Source organism: Danio aesculapii, chromosome 7 (assembly GCF_903798145.1).
Source record: "Danio aesculapii chromosome 7, fDanAes4.1, whole genome shotgun sequence".
Taxonomy (NCBI): domain Eukaryota; kingdom Metazoa; phylum Chordata; class Actinopteri; order Cypriniformes; family Danionidae; genus Danio; species Danio aesculapii.
Window position 1 is genome coordinate 17,127,333 of NC_079441.1, and position 20,130 is coordinate 17,147,462.

At 32.5% G+C, this 20,130-nt stretch overlaps 1 protein-coding gene across 1 annotated transcript; it reads right to left on the reverse strand.

Annotated features, from left to right (window-relative positions):
* Positions 1-5,433: 5,433 nt before the first annotated feature.
* fcer1g (Fc epsilon receptor IgFc epsilon receptor Ig) lies at positions 5,434-19,890 on the reverse strand. The gene is made up of 5 exons (XM_056461148.1): positions 19,720-19,890; positions 15,332-15,429; positions 14,081-14,119; positions 13,122-13,151; positions 5,434-10,406 (listed from the first exon to the last, which is right to left on the reverse strand). The coding sequence occupies exons 1-5, from the start codon at positions 19,862-19,864 to the stop codon at positions 10,344-10,346; spliced, it is 375 nt and encodes a 124-aa protein (XP_056317123.1). The 5' UTR covers positions 19,865-19,890; the 3' UTR covers positions 5,434-10,343.
* Positions 19,891-20,130: the final 240 nt, after the last annotated feature.

Here is a 20,130-nt window from a genome sequence, read left to right on the forward strand (position 1 = left end):
TCAACTTCTCTCTGCGTCTCAAGTCCGCCGATATACATGGCAAGCTGACTTAACAAACTGGCAACAGCGGAAAAGCCATCCATAAGGAGGTAAGCGGGCAGTTGGTAAGAGTGAAAAGGAACGGCGTCATACCGCCCTGTATCGTTCATTTTGTGAAATTTATTTGTAAACAAATTTCGAGAGGATCACGTGCTTATGACTGTTTACAGCTGTTCCAGCATTAGCTCACGACTAATTATCCAACCAGACGAATATTAACTCACTATAAATAACCAGTTTTCTCATCTCAATATCTTCTTCTCGAAGAACACTTCCCGCTACAAACGCTACAGCTTCGCACCATTTAACCTATCGGAAGAACAAAACAAACAAAAAAAAAAACATACAAGAACAACAACTCTAGCCAGAGCCCCGCTCTTCCCGAGAATCCAGCCGCAGCCTCGCCAGCAATTTAGCCGAGTTCCCGCAAAATGCTGACCCACCAGCTCTTACACCTTCTACTCCAAACTCCGACTTAACTCTCAAAACGCCGGCGATCCAAGCCATTGCAACAAAACTCCCACTGCTCTTCTAGCGGTGCACCTGCGGTAACGTATATAGCATGCCTTAAGGGGAAGCCTCGCAAAAATAACTACTCCTCAACAAAGACTAAACCTGTATAAATCTTTTGAAAGACGAGACTTGCGTGTCTAGAAAGATTTCAACCAAAGAACTAACCTTTCAAGCCTCCCGCCTGTCTCAAATCCATAACATTTGACTGCAAGGATCCAGACAATCCAATCCGTAAACATTAGTCCACGACATATCCATACGTCGATAACATTCATGGAATGCGCTGTTCTCATCCAAACTAGTCGCTGGAGCAGAGTAGCGTCTCTTAGTCAAACACTAGTTATTTTGGTCAACAAAATGGCCGCCGATCTTTGATTGACACTTTATTGAACCAATAGCTGAAAGAAGTGTCACAATCCAATGAGCTTCCAAACTCGAGATGGTCCCGCCCTCTCTCAAATTATGAATGAACTCTACAAAAGACCTCGTGAATCAATCGGGTCAGATACGCTTGTGAATCGAATCATGTTAAGATTCCAAATGTAATATTGTCTAATTATGGTTTACAGTAAAGTCCATAACAAACATTCCATTCACTCAGTTTTTACTTAGAAGTGACTTTTAAAGCTAGAGCTTAATGTTGGCAGTTTATATTTATACATAATAAAAAAATAAAAAAACACAGACACATCTGATAACTTCTGAAAAAAAAATTCCCAACTAGTGAAAAACTTTAACACACCGAGCATAGAAGTCCAATCTTCTCTATTTGGTTTTTATCGGCGGTTAGCATACAATTTTGATGCATTTCCGCTACCTACTGTAGAAGTCCACTCGTATTATGCCATAATGTCTCATGTCCAAACTTGTGTAATATGCAAGTTTATAATGACCAGTCGGTTGAATGCAATGGCAAAGTAACAACGCCACGCCCATCTGCTACGAATAGGAGAAAGACATTTGTCTCAGCATTAGATACATTTGCATTTCTAAACAAATTTCCATATCACCAAGGGGTTTAACTCCACTCCACCATCATACCTACTCAGTATTTAAGAGGTACTCCGAGACCACCAGCCAAGCCACGCCCCATATCCTCAGCTCTCCATCCATCTGCCATCTTGTGTAGAGACAAACGCAAACCTCTACCATCCTTGCGCATTGCAACACGAAGCTTTCTTACCATGCACTAACAAAAGGCACTTCACAGTTGCCCATGCCCTTATTAAGACGTCTTGCATGGATTTCAGCTAAATAATTCATTATATCTGCTGTACATGTACTACCTTGTTAAATTCATTTCTGAATCTCTCTTGTTTCTCATTTCAGAGACCGACAGCCGGCTTCAGAAGCTAACCCTCATCCAACCTATAACACTCCACGTCTATTCTAAAGGCATCTACTGTACACTCTACACAAAGGATATATTTCCACTCACACAGCCCACACCCTCGATTCCATGTTCACACTAGCCTTTCGGTTTTGAGATGTTCTGAACTAACATAAAATCTCAAATTTTATTTGTTTATTTGTAAACAAATTTAGAGAGGATCACGTGCTTATGATTGTTCACAGCTGTTACAGCATCAGCTCATGACTAATTATCCTAGCAGACGATTCTTAACTCACTATAAATAACCTGAATTTTCTCATCTCAATATCTTCGTCTCGAAGAAAAACCCCCTCCCCCACCCAACCCTACTTTCCCTCCTTTCAAACGGGCGACACGGTGGCCAGTGATTAGCACTGTTGCCTCACAGCAAGAATGCCCCTGGTTTTAAGATCTGCATAGTTTTGCAGACCCCGTGCTCCCAGTTTCTTCCCGTGCTAGCGTGGGTTTTCCCCGGGTCCTCTGGTCTCACAGTTCAAAAACAAGCACACTAAACAATTAATCCAAAATATTTTTTGCCAAGCTCTGAGTACACCTCTTCTCAGCATCCATATCTGACACTTAGCTACAATAAGCAAGGGTGGAGTCATCGAGATCTACCTGAGCTCAAACTCCCCTCTCGCCCTGCAACGGGAGAGAGCCCAGGGCTCGAGGATCTTACAAGCTCAGGGCTCTTGCCCGGGACAGCATGCCAAACAAGCTTTATTATCAATCATCAGCCCAAGCTACGGTCACACTGGGCTTTGTGTGTGCGAAATTCTGTCGTACTGCACCGCGAAAAGGGGCGGGATTAAACAAGTTTATTAGATATTTAAAAAAGTGAGCGATTGCTCCATGTTTTAAATTTCTGTCCAGAGAGGTCATGTTTTGATCCTCGATTGGTCTCACGCAGTCAAGTGATGCGATTTTGCAGGTCAGAGTTCACCAAGCTTGAACTTTGCACCGCAGCAACATGCGAAACTTGACGCATGACCCTGCGTTTCCGGTCTGACGCATTCGCGTGCGTATGAATCGAAGTCTATGGGAAGAAAAGTCAAGTGTGACCGCAGCTTTAGTGTGAACTCTTGAAAAAGATGAAATGCAGCCAGTACTTCTGGCTACATAATTTGCGCTCTCCAGAAATATATATAGGGCTATGTTTTTAGAATGAGCCTGTTGTTTATATAAGTTGAATTTAAACAAATTAAGTTGAACATTAGTAAATTTAATTTGTTTGTTTAAATTCAGCCCATATAAATTATTAGCAACCACTTACCTTCAAAACTGCAGTAAATAAAATGAGTCATTTTTTTCAGTGTATTAAAAAGATCATTTCCACTTCCTCCACACATTTCCAAGGCAAATCACATTTTGATAAATCAACCACTTTCAGAGAGGTAGGTGTGCAAAACCACAGGAGCCAATCCTCTAATTGACCCAGGCTCTTTATTATTGGTTTGTTGAGCAGTAAATCTTTTGTTAAGGTGTGGCAACAAATCACTTAAATAAAAGTGGACTTAAACTGATCTTACAACAGCAAACACACGACAATGAAGGCTTCAGCGACTATACTTCTCATTTTGAGCCTCTTTAATCTGACCACCAGCATCTTCAGAAGACACTTTTATGTGCAGAAGGGAATGACGTGGACAGAAGCCCAGATACACTGCATGGAAGACCACGATGACCTATCCATCACCACCTACTCCGAACTGACAGTGCTTTCTCAAAATCCAGCAATCACGTTCGGATTTTACTGGATAGGGCTTTACAGAGACTCCCAAAGCCCATCGGTGTGGAGATGGACTGGAGGTGTAGAAGCGACTGATATCCCGTGGCACACCGGACAACCTGACACTTTACACGAACAATGCGTTGCGATCTCCAAATCCAGTAGCACAGCATACGATACGGCTTGCTTTGTACCAATGCCATTTTTCTGTATGGAAAACTTCGAGCTGATCCTGGTGCAGCGGAGATATACTTGGGATGAGGCTTTGCAATACTGCAGACATAACAACATGGATCTGGGCCATCTGATTTCTGATGCGGCTATGAGGGAGGCGCAGAATAAAAGCGCTCCGGCCCAGACCCGTGCGGTTTGGATGGGTCTACGCTTCATTGTGGGCCAGTGGCTTTGGGTGAACGGGGAAGCTGTTGAATATGAAGCCTGGTCTGGAGGGGGAGAGCTCCAGTGTCCGGATGTGGATCAGAGATGCGGAGCTCTGGATTTAAAAAAGATGGTTTGGGAACCTGCAAACTGTGATCAGAGACTAAACTTTCTGTGCGTCAAGAGAGTTAAAGGAACGCCTGAAGAAGATGAGGATTGAGAATATTTGTTCGCTTTTTGATGGAGCACTGAAGGCACTAAAGAATCAAACATTAGGATTTATATTCATTTGATATATTTTGTCTATTCTAAAACGAAAAAAACAACAACATAGAAACACTTAAAAATGCAAGGGAATTTCTTAAAGAAATGCAAGTGAAGAAAAGATTACAAAAATAGAAGTTACATAATAAACTATGTGACAAAAGACTTGATGTCAATCCCAGCTGTAAGAGCAACAAATAGTAACTTGACTTCTAGTTGATCATTTGGAAAAGTGGCAGAAGGTAGTTTTTTTTTGTTGTTGTTGTTGTTGAATCATTTGTTGAGCTGCATCTCAATAGTCACAAATGCTGCAGAAGAATTATTGGAACCCGCATGGACCCAAGTTTCTTACAGAAATCAATCAAGTTTGGTGAAGGAAAAATCATGGTTTGGGGTTACATTCAGTATGGGGGCATGCGAGAGATCTGCAGAGTGTATGCCAACATCAACAGCCTGAGGTATCAAGACATTTGTGCTGCCCATTACATTACAAACCACAGGAGAGGGCAAATTATTCAGCAGGATAGCGCTCCTTCTCATACTTTAGCCTCCACATCAAAGTTTCTGAAAGCAAAGAAGGTCAATGTGCTTCAGGATTGGCCAGCCCAGTCACCAGGGATGAACATTATTGAGCATGCCTGGTGTAAAATGGAGGAGGCATTAAAGATGAATCTTGTTGAACTCTGGGAGTCCTGCAAGAGCGCTTTCTTTGCTATTCCAGATGACTGAAAGATCAACTGCACCATGACTTTATATTCTGTACTGTACATTATTTCTGTTAAGTGACAAGACTTTTGTCTGTGCAAAGTCAGACCTTCCTGTCCTAATTAAATAATTAAAAATCAAGACATGATCATATTTTATTATGGTAAAATAAGTGTAATCTACAGGCCTTTGCCTTTCATATAAGCCACTTCTGATACCAAATAATCAAGTAGATGTCAAGTTATTATTTGTTGTTCCTAAAACTTGCATAGGGAAAAGACTTTTGTCAGGTAGTGTAAGTTAAAGAAGTAATTGTAACAAAGAAAAATTACATAATAATAATAAATGTAAGTAATTTCTGGGAACTCATAAGTGGTTTCAAACCTTTATTTTTCTCTGTTGAACACAAACACAAAAAATACAACATTAAAAATATATTTTCTATAATCTTTATTTAGAACTTCCAAAAACAACATTATTGTAAATATATTAAGTAGGCAAATCATTCATTTGCTGCTGCTGTTGTTGTTAAATGAAGCGAAATTTTTCAGCATTTGGCAGTGATTAAATAGCATGTATTAATTATTAATTGATTTCAGATGTTATGCAGATGCTGCATAATGTACATTCAGACCTGCTACACAAAGGAACAATTACAAACATTTGAAATGGACATTATTATTTCACTGTTTAAAACATTTTAGATTATATTATGTTATTATTATAAACCTTTTATAGTTGTTCGATATTGCTACACTGATTGACATTTTAGCTGATGTTTTCGGTGTATCGTGTTACAAATATAAGATTTGTTTTCCAAAGCAATTTCCAAACACTTTTTAATGTGCAGAAAATAACATTTCATTTTATTTCACTTCTTGTTTTGATGGTTAAATAACTATTTAATCAGACATCATGATTGTTTATTTACAGACATCATGATTGTGTCACCAATTGATCCCCAACAAATGTCTGCAAATCTAATGTAATGTAAGAAATTCCAATTCACTCTTAAAGTGATAGTGCCCCATATTTAATTTCAATTTACTCACCCATAAGTGGTTTCAAATCTTTGAGTTTTTCTGTTGAACACAAAAGAAGATATTTTGAAGAATGTTGGAAACTGATAACCATTGATATCCATAGGAAAAATAAATAAGTCAATGGCTACTGCATTTCCAACATGTTTAAAAAATGTGTTTTTTATGATCAACAGAAGAAGGAAACTCAAATATATTTGCGATGAGTGAAGGGTGAGTAAATGGTGACAGAATTTGTATAGTCATTTTTTTTTAGGAAAAAAGAACTGAAATATTTTATTTGGTTTTGTTTTGAATATCTAATCCACAGCATTGAAAATAAAATAAAAAGTACTTATTATATTTTGAACAAGAAATGAGACCATTTCAGAATGACAGCATTAAATATTGAGTATAAAAAGTATAAGCACAACCTCACAAACCACACAAACCTTTAGTATAAATTAAAAGGAAAACTGGCTACACTTTACAACAAGGCTCCATCAGTTAATGTATTTACTAACATGAACTAAGAAAGAACAATACCTGTACTGAATTTACAGTAACGCTTTATTTCACAATGTACAATTCACACAATTAACAAACCATTAACTAAGGCTATGAGCTCAATAAACAATTAGTAGGCTTATTACCCGTTTGTAAGTCAGTACACTGTAAAAAGCAATGTGTTGAAAAAGTGAGTAAACTCACCGCCTTCAAAGTAATAAGTACATGAACTACGTGCATAATTATAAAAACTTTATTAATTTATTAATCCTAACTTTTAAGTTTCATTATTAAAATCTAAAGTTGTGCACTAAGTTAACAGTGACGACACTCAAAAATGACTTTTGCTGCTTGTTCAAACTGATTATTTAATACGAGTTAAAACAACACAATTTTGCATTTTTGGGGGGACAACTTAATTGTTTTATGTTCAATCCACTTAAATTTGTAAAACAATGAAGTTAGCTTTGCTGGAACAAGGACTTGCTCTATATTTGACAATAAAACACGTTCTTGGATATATTTCCTAAATGGGTCCCAAATTTTCTTAAATGGGTTAGATGAACCTCTGGACAGTCTACTCTTTCCAACTTTAGAAAGAAGTGGAGGACAGGAAGGAAATGGTTTGTACGGTTATAAAAGTATTATTATTATTATATTTACATGGGAAAAAAATTATTTGTACTGTAATGAAAGTATTATTATTATTATTATTATATTAACATGGGAAGGAAGTGATTTGTACTGTACTAAAAGTATTATTATTATTATTATTATATTAACATGGGAAGTGATTTGTACTGTAATAAAAGTATTATTGCTATTATTATATTAAGATGGGAAGAAAATTATTTATACTGTAATAAAAGTATTTTTACCATTATTATTATTATACAGCAGGAAGGAAATTATCTGTTCTCTTAAATAAATGACAAACTTGTTACACCTAAAAGAACTAACTTAATTTATTACTGAAAACTGGCACAAATTAAGTTTGTCAAAACTTATTTAACTGTAACAAATAGAAGTAATTTGTTTAAGTTTTCACTTTTTAAAGTGAATGATTTTCATTAACATAAAAATATGGATAAATATGGCAGTTCTCATAGTTCATTTTTCATGTAACTAATGGAACCCTTTTGTAAAATGTTATACTCTTAAAGTAAATTCTTACAATCGCTGCTGTATAATTGTGCCACACACACACACACACACACACACACGCACACACGCACATTTGTTTTCTCATGAAAAAGAACAAACAGCTTTTGTCTCAGAGCTGAATGGAAAGAAAGGCAGTGTTTCCACCATCACTCTCACACCTGTGGTCAGAGGCGCGCGGCTTCAGACCAGCTCATGTGCTCTTTAAACAGGAAATGACTCGGACTGGCATGTTGCTCTAGAAGCCAAACAGGAAGTGAAAATACTGACACTCAGCGATAGTTAACATTTTAAAAGCGATAGTTAACACTTTTAAAAAATGCCAACAGAAACATACATTCATCAACAACAATGACAAAATCACAAACACAATCATTTAAATTAATAAAACTGATTAAAATTTGAGGATTTGTTACAGAGAAAAAAAGCTTAGCATATGTGTTTATCAAAGTTATTATGTTATGAAACTAATAAAGAGGGACTGTTCACACAAAAATGTACATTTTTTCATCATTCTCTTTTGTTGAACGCAAAATGGAGATATTTTGAAGAATGTTCACAATAGCCATGTTTCTATCCAACCATTTTATGCACATTTTGAAATATCACATAAAAAATGGAAATGGCCTGGAAAACCAATGGAAACACCAAGATGCACATAAATTTGGAAAATGCACATAAAAACATTTGCTCAATTGAGTAGGATCAACTTTTCATCTGTTAAGAAAAATGCTTATGAACTAATATGGAAACGTATTTACTTGATACAGGGCTTCTGCAGGCTTCACCAAGTTAAATAAAAGACTTTAAGACAATTTTAAGAGCATTATGAATTAAATTTCAGACTCATACAGGGCTAAATGCTGAGGATTGTTTTCGAATATCCCAATTAGAAAAGACTTTCACACACCATTCCAAAAATGATAAAAATTTAATACATTGAGTAATATGATACTAATAATTTTGTTAGAATTTTTTTGATATTTTTTTGATATTTCTGCGCAGAATTTTGTAAAGAATCTGCAGATTTCTGCGGGATGATTTTGGGAGTATAATAACTAAAAACTTAATATATGAATAGGAATATATGAAATCAAAAATAATACCTTTTTAACTTTTATTTATTATTTACAATGCAAATCCAATTAGATTCACTTATTTGGTAAACAAACCAAATTTTCATATAATAATATCTACTAAAACATAAAATTTAAATAATACTTTACAAACTATTGTGAATAATTGATATGAACATTTTCATATTAGTCAATAATATTGCTAAAAATGTATTTTAAAACTTAATTAAATATAAATTTACACACATTTGCACAATTAAATACATAGGCTCAATGATGGGCTAAAAATCTGCGGATTTCTGCGCGGGCAGATTCTGTGTGGGTCTAGCTCTAACCCTTACCAAGAATAGAACAAAACATAGTTATCAAACACTTCAGTCTACAATAATAATAATAATTACATAAAAATTTTAATAATTAACAATAATAAAAAATATATATAGGTCCAGTCAGTATCCTCATCAGTAAATAAATGGAGAACTTTTAAGCAAATGTTACGGTAAGGAAAGTATATAAATGCTATATTTAAATAAGTTAAATGTTTTTCTGAGATTGGAATTGTTGGTTATTGTATAGATGATAATGGCCAGACTGGGTAGTTATAAATGAACAAAGGAAAATTAAGACCTGTTAAAAAAAAATGTAAGACCTACAACAACATTTCAATAGATTAAAGACTTTTTAAGGCCTAAAATTTAGCTTTTAAGATTTAAGACATTTTGAAACTTTAAGAACCTGCGGATACCTTTTAATAAATTCTGTAATGCACATCCAAAAAGTCATGTCATTTTTGTTTAACTACATCATGTGATAAAGATGGGTACAATGGTACAGCATTGATGGACAAACCAGCAGATTGACCAGAAATGTTGTTTTGGTCATTCTAAAATCTCTCAGCCAAAGTCCATCATGAAAGTAGTTCAGTATTATTACCTTCAGAACTGTTTTGTGCCTCAACCACAAAACCACAGCGCGTTCATTGCATTTCGCCTTCCAAAGCTAAATTTATTATTTAAGAATATTAGGCAGACAGTGGCTTCTTCTTCACTGAAAAAATAACTTGTGTTGCTTGTTTAAACTACTTAATTAAAATTAGTTGAAATAACACAATTCTTAAGGTTTTTTGGGGGGACAACTTAAGTGTTTTATGTTCAATCCACTTAAATTTGTAAAACTGATTACGTTAACTTAATTGATTTGTGTTGAGACAACATGAAGGAATTGTGTGGAACCATGCTAACCAGTGTACCACATCAAAATAAAATTTTTTTCTTCGATATTTGCCACCAGTTTCTCAAGAACTGAAAATTTTGATCAGAAACTGTACTTAAATCACAATTTTTTTATGTAATATTTAATTTATGCACATAATTCTGATTTGCGTCTTTGGATGAACTGCATAGCTATTGACTTCCATAAATTTTTTTTTTCTCCAACTACCAAAGTCAATGGCTTCAACATTCTTCATAAAACATTTATGTTATTTTGGAACAATCCCTCCTAAACCTTTTCTTGAGGTCAACAGCTTATTTACATGATGTTCTGAGATGATGGTGGCTTTTTTCTGCTGGTGGCGAGTCTCATTTTTTGGTAGATTTCATCTTGATGGTCTCGTATGTGTCCGATTCATGAGGTTTGAGCCCCTGAGGTGTAAAAGGACAGACAGAGAGGATGTGGCAGAGAGTCATTTCATCAGAAACTCACATAAACCACACCACTTCACTTGTTTCGTGTGCTTTTGACTAACGCCATCAACATTTAAATGAACTTCACCACACTATGGCCACTCTAACACTAGAGTTAACCGTCTTTATGTCCGAAAAGATATGAAGAATTAAATAGGAATGCTTTTTAAATGCTGGTATTTTAGCATCCAGTAGATATGAATGCTTATACATTTGTGGTGTGGAAAATTTATACAGACTGGACTGACACAGTTTCAATTTACAAGAACTTCTATGTTAAGCATACAATCTGCATTGTAAAAGCGCTAGAGAAATAGACATAGACAGACAGACAGACAGACAGACAGACAGACAGACAGACAGATAGATAGATAGATAGACAGATAGACAGATAGACAGAGAGACAGACAGACAGACAGATAGATAGATAGATAGATAGATAGATAGATAGATAGATAGATAGATAGATAGATAGATAGATAGATAGATAGATAGATAGATAGATAGATAGATAGATAGATAGATAGATAGATAGATAGATAGATAGATAGATAGATAGATAATTTTGGTAGTTTTTGGTTCTACATTTAATATTTTTAATTAGTTTATTTACATATTTTCTGTTTTCATTTAGTTTTAATAGTCAGTTCAGTTTTAATAGTCTTTTTTTGCTTTGATTTCGTTACAAATTTGTAGTTTTCATTAATTTGTAGAGTAGATTTTATACAATTATTAATTTAAAGACAAAGAAAGAGAGACAGCCTATATAGTTATGTTAATTTGTACCTTTTTTATAAATGTGTGGAGAGAAAATCATTAGTTTTAGAAATAAATGTGTGGGTGGATAGATAGATGGATAAACAGATGGATAGATAGGTAAAGACAGACAGACACATACATATGTATGTATATATATATATATATATATATATATATATATATATATATACATACACATATACATATATATATATATATATATATATATATGTGTGTATGTATGTATGTATGTATGTATGTATGTATGTATGTATGTATGTATGTATGTATGTATATATATATATATGTATATATATGTGTATATATATATATATATATATATATATATATATATATATATATATATATTATATATATATATATATATATTTATCTGTCTGTATCTATCTATCTGTCTGTCTGTCTGTCTGTCTGTCTGTATATCTGTTTAAAATAGCTGTATTTGTGCCATTTTTAATTTATGTAGATAAACACATATGCACAATGCTTATATCAGGAATATTTTAGCATTACTAAAATTCTGATGCATTACTTTGTTTTGGTTTTGCAATTGTTATAGTCTTAAAGTCTTTTCATTCAATATTTTTACGTGCATACATATACAGTGCTCAGCATATATGAGTAATATTTTCTGTAGAATGCTTTACAATGTTATATTTGTGCATATACATTAGATTAGTCAGTACTGAAGCCAAATCTGGAACTAATCTAACTAAATAACTTGATAATAGGACAAAAAACTAGTAGCCTAAATTGGGACTGTTGATAGGAATAATTGACTGTTGATGGGAAAAATTGATTGCTCAAATTGGGACTAGTGGAGCAGCGCATTGATGGATTTGCTCTTCAGTGTTTGGCCTTTCAGCAGTGAAATTTAAACCACACTGAACTGAACTGAACTTCAACTCTGCAAAATGGACTGACACAGTTTTAATTTACTAGAACTTCTATGTTAAGCTGCTTTGACACAATCTACATTGTAAAAGCGCTGTAGAAATAAAGATGAATTGAATTATAATTTTAAATAATATTAAATCAAAATAATAGAAAAAGAGCAAGAATCAAGAGAAACAAAAAATAAATAAAATATTAACATTAATAAATCTGTTTTTATTCAAATGGACCAAATAATATTACCTATATTTAGTGAGAAATGGATAAAAATATTAATTTTCGAAATGGTGTGTGCTTATTTATGCTGAACACTACATATATACATATACTGTACAAACTGAATATATTATCTATACTATATCCATGGTATTAACGATAAGTTTCTTGTTTAACAATACTTAATACTCAAGTTTTTAATGGCATTTTGGCAAGTTTTTAGTCAAGTTATTTTTTTAAGTCTCTTTAGTTATTTCAGTTTTAACTAGAGTGCAAATGACTCAGATAGATAGACAGACCTATCTATCTATCTATCTATCTATCTATCTATCTATCTATCTATCTATCTATCTATCTATCTATCTATCTATCTATCTATCTATCTATCTATCTATCTGCTTCTTTATATTCTGTTTCAGCTTTTATTAATTAGTATTTAATATGTATGCATGCACAGATATACAGATAGCAAGACAGACAGACAGGTAGATAAATAATAATATAAATATATACTTAATTTAAAATATTCATTACTTAAAGGTATTACTTTATAGAAACCTACTTTTACGTTACTATAATTACCCTGATATACAAGTATCAATTAAATCATATACAATATAAATCACGTACATTATGATGTTTAACTTACATCAATGTACAAATGCACAGTAATGAGGACATCGCAAATTAAAGCACAAATGCAGAATATTCACACTTACAACAGAAAGGTCAAATTTACAGCACAAGCAAGTTTTAAATAAACCCACAACACAGCAATCGTACCTCATACACCCCTTCACCGGCATCTTTCTTCTGTGAACAAACAGATAAATTAAAAACATTAGAAAAGCTGAAAGAATAAAGATGACACTCATTCAGAACGAGCTGCCGCTTTTCATATTTGGGTGAAGTTCAAACAGAGTCTGACGCTGCGTTATATTTATAGAGTGACACTTTTAAGCATTAGAAACATTCTTGGTGCTTTATATCGGTTCAGATATCATGTGAAAGGTTGCATGCTCACACTTTTTGGATAGGACTTCACACATTCAAAAAAGGATGTTTATAAGTGTGAAGTGGAAGCAAAGAGTATATAAAACCATTATTTTAAAGATTAAGACAATGCAGAGCGTTTACATTTTAATTTTATTTTTAAAAAGCTTGTACTGTTGAGCTCATGCTTGCGTTCATTAAAGGATGTTAATATTTATAATAATAGTTATTAGTTATATTAATATAAAGGTCTGCTGCTGAGTTTACAGGATACCATTAAAGCCATGTGTGTTTATGGCGCACTCTTTTATTTGTGCAGTTTTTATCATTCATTTTTAACACATTTAAAAATGTTTTTCTGGGAAAAATATATATTATGTAAACATATTGATGGAGAAAATGATAAGAGCACTTCAAAGTGGTTATCGGTTTTAGGAACTTACCATTAATAGATCAATACTTTAGTTGTATTAAATGTTTTACTGTAGAGTAAATGTTCATTTGACTGTTTGGACAGTATAAAATATTTCAAATATTCAGAAATTGTATATTAATATTTAAATATTTAAAATAAGTGTATATAATAATGACAGTGCTTGATTAATTTTTTTAAAGAGCAATCTGCATGTAAACAACATAAAAGATAACACGGATATAATAATTCATTAAATGTTTAGAGACAGAATTACAGAGATAAACGATAATGTTTGAATGTAAAATCTATATTGTAAACAAACAGTCAGACTTACCCCTGAATATGAGCTTTTTGGCGCTTGTTTACTTCGCATCTGAGAGGGAGAAAACAAATTAATAAATAAATACAGCAACAAAACATTGAATTTAATTAATGTTGGTTGTTATACAAACGCACACATCCATGTGTGTATATATAAGGCAAAATATAGGGCAAAATTATTAGCCCTCTTAGAATTCCTTTTTTATATTTACCAAGTAATGGTTAACAGAGCAATAAAATTTTCACAGTAATTCATATATTATTTTTTTTCTTCTGGAAAAAGTCTTATTTCTTTTAGTTTGGCTGGAATAAAAGCAGTTTTTCTAAGTTTTGATTGGCTACAGAACAAACCACTGTTGTTCAATGACTTGCCAATAATTTACCAAGTTGTCTTTAAATTGCACTTTAAGCAGAATACTAGTAACGTGTACAATATTATTCACTGCCATCATGGCAAAAACTAAAGAAATTAGTTATTAGAAACAGTATGTTTAAGAACGTGTTGTGACCACTGGAGAAATATTTGAAAATTAATCGAAATTTTACAGGAGGGCTCATCATTTGGTCTTCATTACTTGTTTCAGTGCATGTTAATCTTTGTAAATATTATTTAATAATCATTAAATATTTATGAATGCATTATTAAAATGAATTAGCTAACATTAAGAATGTCAAATTCAAAGGTTATCGTATTTATTCATCTTTTTTAATGTTGGTCAATAATCAAAGCTGAGTTAATAATTCATTTATGGCAGCTCCGGTTATTATGCTTATGACTATTATAATAAAAGGAAAGTGTTGAAATTAAAATTAACTAATATTAATCAAAAATTAAGTGTACTGGAAGCTTATTGCAAAGTGCTACCAAAACCCAAACAAACAAAAACTTTTCACAATAATTCAATTAACAATATACAAAATGTGCACTTTCTTAAACTACAATCATAATCAGAAAGAGTTAAGGCGTTACGGAGTATACTTTATATACAGTACAAACTTAACCTGCAGTTTAACAATAAAGACCATCTTTCAAAAAAGTTACATCTACATCTATAATACATTTTCATTGAAGTAATCTGATCAACAAAATAATTAATTACCATTTGTGTATTATAAAAATCTTTAAGTACATTTCTGAAATTTGCCTTTGAGAGTTTTGTTTGATACTTGACGGATTAAAAACACCCAGTCAATGATATCCAATGATAATATGATTAGTTGATGAAACAGAGTAAATGGCATGATTAGAGGACATCTAGAGTACCTTCATTCTGCAGTACAGGACAGTGAGAACAATCCCATAGACAAACAGCACCGCATCCAAAATATAGCAGATCTGCGGCTCCTTCAGACTCATCGCATCTGCAAAAAAAGGAAGAAACTAAACATACCGAGCTACAAGTTCTTCTTCGACAAATAGAAACTCTACAAAATGCTATATTTAATAACAATTAATAAATGTGCTCCAATGAACTAAGAATGAACATTAATTATACAGAATTTGTAATCATAGTTCATATACGGAAAAAATAAAATACTGATTTAGATTTAAGTTGAATCAACCTCGAGACATCTGAATTTAAAATACTGACAATTTTTTTTGTTTTTAATTGTTTAATTTTAAAAATAAAAAAATTTAAATTATAGATAAAAAGAAAAATAACAATGTAAAGTTTGATATGCTCCATGGAACCAAAATATCAACACCAATTTCAAACTGTACGGCAACCTTTTCTGGACTTCCTCAAAACTGATTAGTGGTATGTCAATGATTTATTGAAACAATTGATCATACTCTGATAATTACATTTGAACATTATTATTGATTTGATTGGTAAATAATTTAATTAATTTAATTTTATATCTAATAATTTTAATAATTAAACTTTTTATGTTTATACCAGTGGATTTCCTTTGTATTGTTTTTTTTATTCAAAAAAGAAAAAAAAAAGCTTAAATAAAATATATATTTAAAACAAATTAAAGTTGAAAAATGAATAACTTGGTTTTGATCAAGAGAAGTTACGATTAAAGCTTGTTTTTATTTTTAGTGTGTCATTTTAACATTTTTCAAATGCATTTATTAATATTCAAACGTGCGAGTTAGCAAAAACTAACAATGATTGACTATTTTCATTAACAATAACAAAGATTAATAAATACTGTAATAATAATAAATGCATTGTTTGTTCATGTTAGTAAATACATTCATTAACTAATGAAACCTTTTAGTAAACTGAAATGAAACTGTCTGAGTTTTATAGGTCACTGCTGCATACAGCAGGCCTAATTTTGGCAGGTCTAATCAGTTTACACTTAATAAATGATTGTGGTTAATTATGATGCATCACATTACTAGAACTATTAGTCTCAAAGCATTAGTTATTTGATGATATTTGTTGATTAATGTAGATAAAATGTAGATAAACGCATATTAATTAGTCACAATAATAACAACAACTTCATTCAATAAGAAATAGTGATATTACGATATTATTAACCACATAAAAGTAACATTAAGGTGTAAACAAAGTAAATAACTTCAAATTATTAAAACACACCACCATAACTTTAAATCGTGAAAATATTGTACATAACTCAAGTCAGTGTCCAACTATAGCATCTTTCGCTATTACAAACAGAATAGCAGTTGATAACGAAATCAGACATTTAGGAAACAGTAATAAGTTTTTGAGTTGTGAGAGTTCGCGTTTCGTCTCAGTATCAGATCCTTCAAACAGAAAAAAGAAAAAAAATAAGTGTTACTTCTCTTTTCACGGAAATTGAAGACTCGAGTGACCACATGACCACACGGTACAAGCACCGACTAATGTGTTTCATGAGCTGCAGGTTTAATGAGCTCACTTTAGCACAACATTCTGACAAAAATGTGTGTTTTTCTTCATTTTAGATTAAGATGCATGATTTCTGCCTCTCATCTTGCATAACTTTATGACATGTTTGGTGTCAGGGACCTTTAATTTAGCAAAAAACACCACTTTTGGTGATTATGAAAATTACCGTCATGCATTAAAAAGCAAAGGAAATAATAGAAAGAAAATCTCTATTTATTTTAAGGAAACTGCAGCATCTTCACTTAGATGTAAAAGAGAAGTGAACAGTGACCAGTAAACCTCAAAGAGAAACTACATTTAAGCACTGCCACTGTTTTCACATACATTTTTTACAGGGGAAGAAATACAAAAAAAAAAACACTCATTTTACATTAACAATATACATTAATTTTGTTAATGCAAACACTGGCCAAGCAGTTGTTGGGTAAAGGGTCATATTGCCTGATTCAAGCCTTGTTTACAGAATGGTAAAAAGACGACTTCCTGGCAACAAAGTTTCATCTCACCACTTCAATGTTCAGAAAAGACTCGGCTCGACGAAAAAAGAAACAGAGATGAAACTTAGACACAAACTAAATATAGACTTCTATTGGTTTGTTTATACAGAGATCACCAACTTTATGTACTTCATTGCAAGCTACAAAAATATGCATTGTATTTTTAAATGGGTTACATTTTAAAGGCGTCTACAGAAATATAAACAAGTATTTCTTTAAGTTAACAACTAAAACCTTAATGTGAAGGGTCATTAACCCTGTAACTGCCCGCTCTACCGAATGGTGGACCATTTTTTAAAAGAATGACTCCTTTAAATAATGGTTTACACACACAGCATTGTTGCTTTACAAAATAATCAAACAAACATAATCATGTTGCACTACTACACTTGATTTTGGTTTTATTGTAAAAAACGACAACAAAACATGTTAAATGAGAATCTTAAATATTTTATAGCTAAAAAATAAAGATGATTTAGTGTTCAAAAATGTTTTATTTTGATTGTTTTTAAATAAATTGATCATACACTTCATATTTTCAGATTTTTCATAGGAGAATTCCAGTACTTTTACCATAAACCGACATAGAGGTTGATATTTTAGAATATATAAGATGTGTTGAGAAAAAAATGCATTGAGTGTGTTAACTAGCGACATTAGGAGTTAAGAAATGCAATCCAAACATTTTTTATTTTCTCGGTGGGGCAGTTAAAGGCTTAAGAAGAATAAACTAAAAGTATTTTTATTGTAAACAACTGAAAGACTATTGTATAGTGTTATCAGTAAAAATAAATAATAAATAAATACCTCAAAATTTGGAATTACTGCACACTTTAAAGTTGAAGATAAAATCCGCACACTGTAACAAATGCTGGATTACACATAATTGATTTGTGTTGGGACAACATTAAGGAATTAAGTAACTTGCTAGTTTTTACAAATTTAAGTGGATTGAACATAAAATATTTAAGTTGTCCCCCCAAAAATCTGAGGAATTGTGTTGATTCAGCTTATTTTAGTAGTTCAAAGTAGTTTGAACAAACAGCAGACTTCATTTTTTAAATACACACTATTCTTAGTGACGTCCTTTTACACTGTTAAAAAATGCTGGGTTCCACACAATTCCTTCATGTTGTCCCAACACAGTGATTACGTTAACTTAACTCAGTTTTTACAAATTTAAGTGGATTGAACATAAAACAGTTAAGTTGTCCCCCCAAAAACTTTAAGAATTGTGTTGTTTCAACTCATTTTATATAAGTAATTTGAACAAACAGCAAACTTTACTTTTTGAATGCACAATATTCTTAGAGGCATCCTTTTACACAAAAAATGCTGGGTTCCACACAATTCATGCTGTCCCAACACAAAGTGATAACTTAATCGTTTTTGCAAATTTAAGTGGACTGAACATAACAATTAAGTTGTCCCCCCGAAAAACCTTAAGAATTGTGTTTATTCAACTCATTTTATATAAGTAATTAGAACAAACAGCAAAAGTATTTTTTTCAGTGCATCATAAACACATATGTCTGTATCAAACAGATATGTCTGACTTTAAGGGAAACAAATATCTTGCTAACATTATTAATATTTATAATATTAACGCTGACTACAATAACACCACAAACTGCAACATATTAAACAGTACATATTTAATACACTCAAAAATATTTCTATTTTGCTGCTTGTTCAAACTACTTATTTAAAATGAGCTGAAGCAACACACCTCTTGAGTTTCCTTGAGGACAACTTAATTGTTTTAGGTTCAATCAACTTAAAATTGTAAAAAGATTTAAGTTAACTTAATCGATTTGTGTTAAGACGGGATTGTGGAACCCAGCATTTACAGTGTACATATCATACATATTAAACAGCGTAAAACAAAACTAAAATAAACATTAATAAAAACGAAACCATCACAAACTCACACGAGGATTTTGTATGATATACAGTCGTCAACATTTCAAGCTGATCAAAAATGTTTTCAAAACTGACAAAAATGAAATGCTCAATAGTTTAAGGACGACTTTAATAAAAGGATTTGATCCACTTGTATACCTTATCAATATATAAGAATGAATATATACATACAAATTAAATAAAACCAATAGCATTTCAGACATCACCAAAATAAATGTTAATTTTAAAAAGTGTTAATATAATACACAACACTCCTTAAAACCAATATGAAGCATGAAAACATTTGTGACCCAAATAGTTTTCCTTAAATTCAGTCTTTTTTACAGCAACATTCAATTCCTCATATGGCGTAAAAAGCGATGGCACAGAAAACTCACCAGCACTGCCGAAAAACCAGAGAGACAGAAGAGAGAAGATCTTCATCAGCACCACCACCATCAGCAGCAGCACCGACACAGACACTTGGGCTTCGCTCGAGCTACTGGACACACAACTCTCAAAGAACACACAACAAAAGCACATCACAGGCACACACAGAGAGGGAAGTTGTGGTGAAAAGATGTCCGTATTGAAGTTTTAGACCTCCCCCACTCAAGTGACGAACAGGAAACAGGAGGAAAAAAGCTGAGCTATCTTTTATTTCTGTTACGCTGATCCCTGGATCTGCTGAATCAGCTTTTATACTAAAGACTTCTTTAAAATATACACAACTATAACCTGTGAGAACGTTTGTAGGCATACGAACAGAATGGTGTATTGGAGTGATGGTGATGTTGCCATGTAAGTGG

Bases quoted from the DNA above. Each gene is read 5' to 3' on its own strand.
- fcer1g (XM_056461148.1), bottom strand. From the start codon at position 19,864: ATGTGCTTTTGTTGTGTGTTCTTTGAGAGTTGTGTGTCCAGTAGCTCG. The intron at 13,152-14,080 runs GTAAGTCTGACT...GTTTGTTCACAG, and splicing joins CAAAAAGCTCATATTCAGGG to AAGAAAGATGCCGGTGAAGG. The intron at 10,407-13,121 runs GTACGATTGCTG...TTTACACCTCAG, and splicing joins CCGGTGAAGGGGTGTATGAG to GGGCTCAAACCTCATGAATC.